General features: G+C 57.4%; 1 protein-coding gene across 2 annotated transcripts; it reads left to right on the plus strand.

Moving 5' to 3' along the window:
* Window positions 1-470: 470 nt before the first annotated feature.
* On the plus strand, window positions 471-6,099 carry VAX1 (ventral anterior homeobox 1). Of its 2 annotated transcripts, none has more exons than XM_060641389.2 (3): window positions 471-711; window positions 1,900-2,094; window positions 6,059-6,099. In XM_060641389.2, exons 1-3 carry the CDS (start codon window positions 471-473, stop codon window positions 6,097-6,099), a joined length of 477 nt encoding a protein of 158 aa, XP_060497372.1. The 2 variants fall into 2 exon arrangements, with proteins under 2 accessions (XP_060497372.1, XP_060497371.2); XM_060641388.2 differs by lacking the exon at window positions 6,059-6,099 and adding an exon at window positions 3,942-5,034 and having other exon boundaries at window positions 1,900-2,087.
* The last annotated feature ends 3,148 nt before the right edge of the window (window positions 6,100-9,247 follow it).

The following is a 9,247-nucleotide window of genomic DNA, read 5'->3' on the forward strand; positions in this document are numbered from 1 at the left end:
GGCTGCGAAATTACCCGTAATCAATTGCAACAGCGAGTGTGCGTCCCCGCGGGTGTCGGACGAGTAGAAGTCGCCGTCTCAGCCACAGGCGGGAGCCGCAGCATTTCGGAGTTGCTCTGCTTGCTACCTGATCGCCAGGCTGGGGACACTGGACGTGCTCAGAGGACGCGGACGCTGACGAGGCGGCCTCGCCGCGGCTCCATCGGGATCCTGGATCAGACCCGCCGCCTCTCCGCGAGCGCGCCACTCGCCGGTCGCCGCTGACCCGCCCGCGGTCGCCGCAGCCGCCCCGCGGGGACATTCATTCTTGCCGCTTGCCTCTCTCTGGGCTGGGCGCAGGAGCTCCTTTGTAGGGTTTTGTGCCCGCGGCGCCTCCTTTTTTTGTTGTTGTTTTTTTTTTCTTTTTTTTTTCTTTTTTTTTCCCCCTTTCTTTTTCTTTTCTTTCTTTTTTCTTTTCTTTTTTTCCCCCCATGTTCGGGAAACCAGACAAAATGGACGTTCGGTGCCACTCGGACGCAGAGGCTGCCCGGGTCTCGAAGAACGCGCACAAGGAGAGCCGGGAGAGCAAGGGTGCGGAGGGGAGCCTCCCCGCCGCTTTCCTAAAGGAGTCGCAGGGCGCCTTCTCCGCGTCGGGCGCGGCGGAAGATTGTAACAAAAGTAAATCCAATTCGACTGCCGATCCGGATTACTGCCGCCGGATCCTGGTCCGAGGTAGGAATGGGGTCGGGATGCAGGGCGCGTGTGCTGTGGGGGAGGACTCGGGGGCCCGAGCTGCGCGCGGCTCCAGACGCAGGCCCGCGGGGAGGAGGTGTCGGCTGCGAACTCGGAGAAAGTTACTGGCCTTTCTCCCCCCCACCCCCACCCCCAGCCGCGGTCTGGCTGGCCGCTGGGCACTCGCACCCGGGGCGCGCACTCTCCTGCAGCCTCGACCCTCCGAGTCCCGAGGGGCCCCGCCTCCTGGGCTGCTGGGGAGCCTAGGAGCTGCGCGGGCCGGCCGGGGCTCCGGGCTGCGGCCTCCGGTCGGGGAGAGGGAGCAGGACACTATGGAGGACGAGTGCGCGCTGTGCGAGCCAGAGGACCTGCCGCGAGCCTGCCTACGGGCTTCTGCGCCCTGGCGGGCCGAGTGCACCCAAGGGCAGTGCGGGAGCCGGGGAGCAGCTGCCGAACACCGGCTACTGCCGGGCTAGTTGGCGCGCTGGGCCGAGGGCCCCGGCGCCGCGCTTGAGACTCGCCGCCTTCGCCGCCGCCGCCGGGAGAAGCGGCTGAGCTGGGTCGCCGGGCCACGGATGTCGCCTCGGTGCTCCACTCGGCCCCGCTGTGCTGCGCGTTTTGCGCTCGGCTAGGGGGGCGGCGGTGGTGAGGCCCGGCCCCGGCCCCGGCCCCGCGCTGCCCCCGCCAGCAGATAGCCAGGCCCCGGCGGCCCAGACCGGGTCCCCCCTCCTTCCGCCGCCCCGGCTCAGGAGAGAAGGAAACCCCGGGGTGGGGCGCTGGGGCAGCGGGAAACGAGTCTGGTCTACGCGCCCCAGAGCTGGGGACGGTGGGCCCCGGCCTGGTCAGTTTGGAGACCCTCAGGCTACAAGGGGACCCAGACCGCGCAGCCGAGGCTCCCAGGCCTGAAGGATCATCAGCTGATTTGGCATTTTTTTTTTTTTCCTCCCATGTCTAGAGGCCTCTATAAAGGCCAAGTCTGGTTCCGCCTCTCGTCAGCGGTGTGGAGTTAGCCCCCTCGCTTCCCCAAAACGCACAGTGTCTTTGCTCCCCGGCTGTGACCGCAGCCCTCCACCCCCATCCCCCACCCCAGACTGCAGGCAGCTGGCGGCCGTGTCCTCAAGCCAGCTCCGGCCAGGGAGGTGGAAGGAGACGGGAGGGTTCCGGTGGCTGACATCTCCCCTTCCTCAGATGCCAAGGGTTCCATCCGAGAGATCATCCTGCCCAAGGGCCTGGACCTGGACCGGCCCAAGAGGACGCGCACGTCCTTCACGGCGGAGCAGCTGTACCGGCTGGAGATGGAGTTCCAGCGCTGCCAGTACGTGGTGGGCCGAGAGAGGACCGAGCTCGCCCGGCAGCTTAACCTCTCCGAGACCCAGGTACCGGGTGGCCAGGCCGTGCACAGCTCTGCACAAGCCTGCCTCCCCATCTCTGTAACTGGCTCCTCCCGGGTACCCAGCCTGGCTCTGGACAGAGACGCCCAGGGGAGGCGGATTGGATGGGGTGAAAGACCTCAGGATTCCTTCCCTTCCATAAACCATTCCTTTCCCTCTACACCCTCACGTCTTCCAGGGCCTACACTCTGCCCTCCTTGGCCTAGCCCAGGAGGCCGCAACTGTTGTCCTTTGGAATTCTTTTTAGATCACAGTCTTGAGAATAACCTGCTTGCCTCTTCTGCTCCACAAGGAACCAATGTTTGCCCCTGTCTTGGCCACGCCATTTTGGCCAGATTTCCAGGCACCACCCTCTTTGGGGACCCCAGGCTTATTCAACACCCAGGCCTGTTCTGCAAGCATGGGGCTGGGGCCAAAGGCACCTGGGTGCTGAGGGTGACAACTAGATTGCAAAGGCACACATGCCTGAGATTTGCCTGTGCAGGCAGGCCACCCTGCCCCTTGAGTCTGGACCCATTCCCAGCCCTGGGCACCCACTGGGCACCTAGGAGGCCCTGTCTTCTGTGACAATGATATATGGGATCAGGGGCAGATCTGGGGCCCTGGGAGCCATCACTGCCAACTGCGCTTTAGGTCTTTTCCTTTACATAAAATCCACATGATGTTACTGGAGTTAGTCACATAGACTCTGGACCCTGGACTTTTCAGGGCCGGAGAGCTTTGGGGCCTGGTGAGGGCATGGCATCAGCTTGGCCTAGGTAAGGGAGACTCCTTTCTGAGGGCCAGTCTCTTTCCCTGTGCCCAGCCCTGAAGCAGGTAAGGAGCATTTTAGGTCTGGGATCTGGGCAGAAAGCTGAGAACTGAAGACAGATCATCTTGGATGTTCTTTTTGAGTTTGAGTTGGCATGATAGCTTTTTCCTGTTTTCTCTACTACCACCCCTCTTAGGTTTACAAAATCTAGACCTTTCCATATAGCTGCTAAACTCCATTCTGGGCCACCAGGTAGGCCCGAGGAGGGGGCAGAGGGAGATGAGAAAGTGAGAGGGAGGTTGGCGGAGAGAATTTAGTTCACCCCAGCCTCCTGACTTCCTCCCATGATTCCAAAGTTCATGTTGGAGAACAGGTGATAAATGAAGAGTATCACTCAGAGCCTCCAATCCAGAGGCAGAGAGAGGAGGTGGAGATAGCTTGGCCTATAAAGTCCATCCTGCACAAATTATTCCTTCTACAGCCACCTTCCCAGCTTGCTGCTAGTTAATGGCCAAGTCTGACCCCAGTAAGCAAGTAACAGCCTCTTGAAGCCTTGGACAGTACTAATGCGGCAGAGGCTAAATTTGGTTGGGCCAAGGGCCTGGGTCCAGCAAAACAGAGCAACACTCCTCCTCACCCACCCCCTACTTCCCACACAGCAGCCTTCAGGCCTCACCCCTCTCCTGGAAATGTGAGCTCACAAGCCAGGATGATCCCCGTCTGGCTGCATGCAGGTAGCTAGGCAGCCCGGTGAAATTCCTTCTGGTCTTCCTTCCAGTTAGGATCACGGACATCTTTAATACTTTACTTATAATCTCTGACAGCCTAGGCCCGCTTCCACGACACGGAAGCCCAGCCTAGTGCAGCTGTGTCCAACTCTTGGTGGCCCAGGGAGCTCCCCAGCCAGCAACCTCTCCTGCTGCGAGGTGGGGCTGGGACCGGGGCTGGGCTGGGGCTGGGGCTGGGGCTGGGGCTGGGAAAGGGACCTTCACGGAGCCCTCGCGTCTTGGGAGCCCGCCCCCCTTGACGCCGGTCTCCCCCTGCCCCTCTCTCCCGCCCTCCCTGCGCCCCTGCGCCCCTGCGCCCAGGTGAAGGTCTGGTTCCAGAACCGGCGCACGAAGCAGAAGAAAGACCAGGGCAAGGACTCGGAGCTGCGCTCGGTGGTGTCGGAGACGGCCGCCACGTGCAGCGTGCTGCGGCTGCTGGAGCAGGGCCGCCTGCTGTCGCCGCCCGGCCTACCCGCGCTGCTGCCGCCCTGCGCCACCGGCGCGCTCGGCTCGGCGCTACGCGGGCCCAGCCTGCCGGCCCTGGGCGCCGGCGCCGCGGCGGGCTCGGCCGCCGCCGCCGCGGCCGCCGCCCCGGGTCCCACCGGCGCCGCGTCCCCGCACCCGCCGGCCGTGGGCGGCGCTCCGGGCCCCGGGCCCGCTGGGCCAGGGGGACTGCATGCGGGCGCGCCGGCTGCCGGCCACGGCCTCTTCAGCCTACCCGTACCCTCGCTGCTCGGCTCCGTCGCCAGCCGCCTGTCCTCCGCTCCGTTGACAATGGCCGGTTCGCTGGCAGGGAATTTGCAAGAACTCTCCGCCCGATACCTGAGCTCCTCGGCCTTCGAGCCTTACTCCCGGACCAACAATAAAGAAGGGGCCGAGAAAAAAGCGCTGGACTGATTTTACGTGTTTGCCTGTATTTATATTTATAGTATCTATTGTGGTGATATTTATGGACTCGCGTATTCGGCGCCCGAGGCTCCTGGGCTGGGCTTCCCGCTCCCACCAGGCCTCTGACAGCTCTCCTTCCCCATTAGTCTCTGCTACCAATCTTATTTTGGGCTACTTTTTTTCTACCTTCTCTCCGTCCTCCTCTCCTCCCCCCAACTTCCTTCTGAATCCAGGAGAATCCAAAGAATTGGGGGGGGGGGGGAATGCCCGAATTAGCCAACTGATGCCCCAACCGATGCCAGGCCCTGGAAGGAAAAGACTGGTTCTAAGTCAAAGCACAGGCCACCTGCTCTAGATCGGGCCGGGCCGCTGCTGCCGGTGATCATTCTTATGAATATTGAAAGAGGAAAGCTGCGCGCAGAGCCCTGGGGCTGAAAAAGCTGGTAGGTTTCGTTAGAGCAAAAAGGAAGACGTTCCTCCCTCCTGCCAGAGAAACCAGGGCTTTGGGGAGCCCCTGAGCCCCACTTTATGGACTGCTTGGGAGAGCCGATGCACACGCAGCTTTCTGGCTGGACAAATCTTGCCGATTCCCCCCCCCCCCCCCCAACACCTCTAGAGAAGCAACAATCACAACCACCCCCGACCTCAGGAGATACACCAAACATCACGGTGGGCAACGGCGGTAATACATTTGATCGGATCAGCAATAAAGCCAGAGTAATAACTACCACATACAACCAGATGAAGTGAAACCAGTTTTTAAATACTCCTGTCACAATCGAGTTTGGACGGCTTACGAAAATCCACGGTAGAGAACGCTCCGCGGGGCAATGCAAAATTCAAGTTCTGGGTGTCATGACTTTACACGGGAACTTAAAAGGAAAAAGCAAAAGGAAAGCCAACGCCGCTAGTGACAGACAATTCAGAATCTTTTCTCCGAGGCTGTTCGGGGCGACGGCCGACAGCTCCCCGCTCCGGGAGCGAGGGAAGGGCGGCTGCCGGGCTCTTCTCGCCAGCGTCTCCCCGACGACGCGCAGGCAGAATTGCTGGGCTTGGAGACGAATCGATGCCCTTGGCGTCCTCTTCCCCACTCCCGGATTCAGGAAACCCTTCCAGCACGCAGGAAACGACTGGATTTCAGAGCTCTTCTTGGAGGACCAGGTGTCAGGGACAGAGACGGGGACAGAGGGGCTACCCGGCCTCCTGTGTGGTAGTCTCGGTATTCAGATCAGCTACCTGCTCAGATAGGAAAGGCTTCCCTCCCCACCCCCCTCCCCCCACCCCACCCCCCAGGTTGCCACGGTCCCAAGTCAGAAACCCGGACCGCGACACCGTCACAGCCTCATCCCTTACCGGAGCCACAAACCTCCGTCCCCGCAGCCACGGCCACCCGCATTTTAACCAAAACTACAGACCTAGACGGCGAGGTGCCGCAGTGTCTAGAATGTATCCCTTCATCCGAAGCGAGCGCAGAGCATTTTTTAAAATAGTAATTTTATTGTAAATTATTTACGTCGGAAGCTCCCCCACCCCTCTTTTTTTTCTTTTAGGAACTAGTGAAGAAAATAATGAACGATTCAAACATGGGTAGGTGTCACTGAATCCTGGCTACTAACTTTGTTCTGAATGTTTTGGATATTTGGATGTTTTGTATTTATGTGGTGAGAGTGAAATATATATATCTAAGATGATAAATGAGGTGTATTTTTGTCTTGTGTTTGAAGGATAAAAAAAACAAATCAAAAAAGAAGAAGAAGAAGAAAAGGAAGAGAGACCCAGCAAATGATATGTCTCGGTGGCCTGGGGACTCCTGGGGCGGAGGGTGGCAGGCAGCCCCAGAGCTCCAGGCCCTGCAGCCGTACCTGCCATGAGCTCCTGGGAGGAGGTTTGGGGCGGACTTTGGTCCCTAGAGACACAGCCGCCTGGCTAAAATGTTGTTTCACTTCTTTGAGTGGGTCTCACTCTCTCTCTGTCCCAATGGGTTAGACCTTCAGGCCCTGCCCCCCACCCCCATTCTCCCCGCGTGGTGTTTCTGGGTTTATTTAGGAACTTGTGTCCTGACACCCTGAAGTTCCTGCCTCCTAACACTCCCAGTTTCTAGAGTTTTCCAGCCACATCTCCAGGCTGACCGGCAGTATTTTGGATTCATGCAATCACAGGGCCCGGAACAGTTACGATTCTCCTTTTTTCTGATTTAGAGTCTCTCTGCCGCTAAGAGAAACTTGAAGGAGCAAGAGAATGGAAAAGATATTAATTCCTGCACAGACCTCTTCCCCCACCCCACCCCAGTATATACGCGGTGGTGAGCGGATGTAGCCGGTGCAGAGAGAACGCAGGGGTTGAGGAGGATACATCTAGACACTTTCCTAAAGCATGAGGCCCCCGGGGGCGCAGGCGTATGGGTCCTAGCTCCCTCTTCCTGGTGCCCGAGCACCAGGGTGAGGCGGGGGCCCGCAGTTCCCTTGGGGCACCTGCACAGGCCGGTCCCCTCGAACCCTCACGAGGGTATTGTGCCCGCACCGCAAGTTTGGGGCACCCGAAATGAGGCGGCGGCACAGTGTGGTCGGCTGAGTTCATAAGCTGAGTGTAGGGTGGAACTCTGCGTGGTTTAGGGCCTTTGCGGTGAGCTGGTTGTTTTCCTGAGAGCAGCCACCGCCCCCAGACAGTCTACTTTTGTTTCTGGAAGTCGCTGCACCCCCCTTGGCTTGCTACCTCTGGGCTCCTCCCCTCCCTGTCTTATTTTCTTTAGCTGGAACCTACTTTCTCCCTTCTGTCCCTCTAAGGGTCTCTCTCCCCTGCTGCTCTGGGACTCCGTCCCCTTGTTTCTCCTTTCTTCCATTGCTTCTCCCCAGTCGCTCTCTGTCTCTCTGCTTCTCACTCACATTCATTCTCTCTCTCTGTCTCTCTCTCTCCCCAATTCCTGTGCCCTCTCCCGGTGGCCCCAGGACCAAGGCGTGGGTGGCTCTGATGCAGTTTTCTGGCTGGTGGTTTGGGGCCAGTGAAGGGGGAGAAGAGAGGGAGAAGGTGGCATACATTTATGGAACAAAAGAAAACACAAAATCCTAGCTTCAGGGTCCCCACCAAGCTTAGCCCCCTCCCCCAGGAGCATCAGCCTGGGGAGTCACCAAGCAGATCCCTTAGAAGCTTTCCCTCCTTTCTCTTTTCACTTCCTTATCCCTAAAAAGGGGAAAGAGCTGCCTACCCCGTTTCTCTGCTCTCACCTCCCTTCCCTCCCTGGCTTTGGGAAGAGCTGCTGAGCTCTTCTCCTGCCACTCAGGGAGTGCAATTGTTCTTAACAAGACTCTTCTGCATAGAACATGAATCACAATTTTAATTAAAAAACGTTTATAGACAATTCATTTAATTTTAGTGCCTGTCTTGTTCCCCCTCCTTCCCCAAGGGCCTCCAGCAAGCTGCCTGGATGCCTGGAGGGCTCTGGTGAGGCCTCTGTCCTCCCTCTAGTGACTCACAGGCCAGGGAGGAGGCAGGTGGCCTCTGTGACAACAGCTGGCCCTGCCTGGAAGAAGGTGGAAGGGGCTCCTAGAGGTCAAGGAGAACAGCTGGAGTTGGGGGAGCTGAAAGGAATCTCATGCTCAGGCCTGCACAAAGCAATGTCCAAGTTAGCTCAGAGCAAAAAAGAAAAAGAAAAAGAAAAAAAAAACCTCTCACCGAACTCCTGTGACTTTGGTGGTCAGGTGTGGGGAAGACGTGGGAAGTCACTTGGGGAGTTGAACTGGGACACAGGCTCAGATCCATACTTGCAGCTGGCCTGGCCCAGAGCAGAGTGTAGTCATAATAAATAGCATTTAGCAGCCCTTTATAGTTTACAAATAGCCTTTCACATATACCATATCGATTACTCCTTACTTGCAGAGTGCCAGCCTCATTTTAAAGAGCCACATGAGGCTTGGAGCAGTCAAATGACTCTTGCTGGAGGCTATGGCCCTTGTCAGAGCCACAAGACTATAAACTCCCCACACGGCCAGGACCCTCTTCTTCCTGCTTTTTTTTTTTCTCCTTCTTTTCTTCTGCCCACCCCCCCCCCCCCCCCCGCCTTCCTCCTTCCCTCCTTCCCTTCTTTCTTCTCTTCCCTTCTTTTATTCCTTCATACTTTCCTTCTGTGCCCAAAGTGTCTGGCTCATGGTACCTGAATTCTTTAGCCTGTTTACACCCACATCTGTGGACTTCCATTTCCAGCCCTCTTTTTTGCTTCACCAGCTGCTAAGGATTTACTTGGTGCCTTCATCAAGAGGTTTGAATTTTTCTCTTCTTCCTGTTTTCTTTCTTGCGGGTATCCAACTCCTGCCCCTACTCCTCTCCAGAGTGACATCTTTTTTTTTTTTAATTTTTTTTTAACGTTTATTTATTTTTGAGACAGAGAGAGACAGACCATGAACAGGGGATGAGCAGAGAGAGAGGGAGACACAGAATCTGAAACAGGCTCCAGGCTCTGAGCTGTCAGCACAGAGCCCGACGCGGGGCTCGAACTCACGGACCGTGAGATCATGACCTGAGCCGAAGTCGGACGCTTAACCGACCGAGCCACCCAGGCACCCCCAGAGTGACATCTTTAAACACCTTACCATCTCTACCTCATACTTCTGTAAAAAAACAAACAAAATAAAACCAAAAAACTTCTTTACGATCTAATATTCATATGGTAAACGTCTATACGGTAAAGTACACAAAGCTTAAGCATACAGTTGATGAATCTTTACACACGTGGGCGCACACACACA

This window comes from Panthera onca, chromosome D2, assembly GCF_046562875.1.
Source record: "Panthera onca isolate mPanOnc1 chromosome D2, mPanOnc1 haplotype 2, whole genome shotgun sequence".
NCBI classification, from domain to species: domain Eukaryota; kingdom Metazoa; phylum Chordata; class Mammalia; order Carnivora; family Felidae; genus Panthera; species Panthera onca.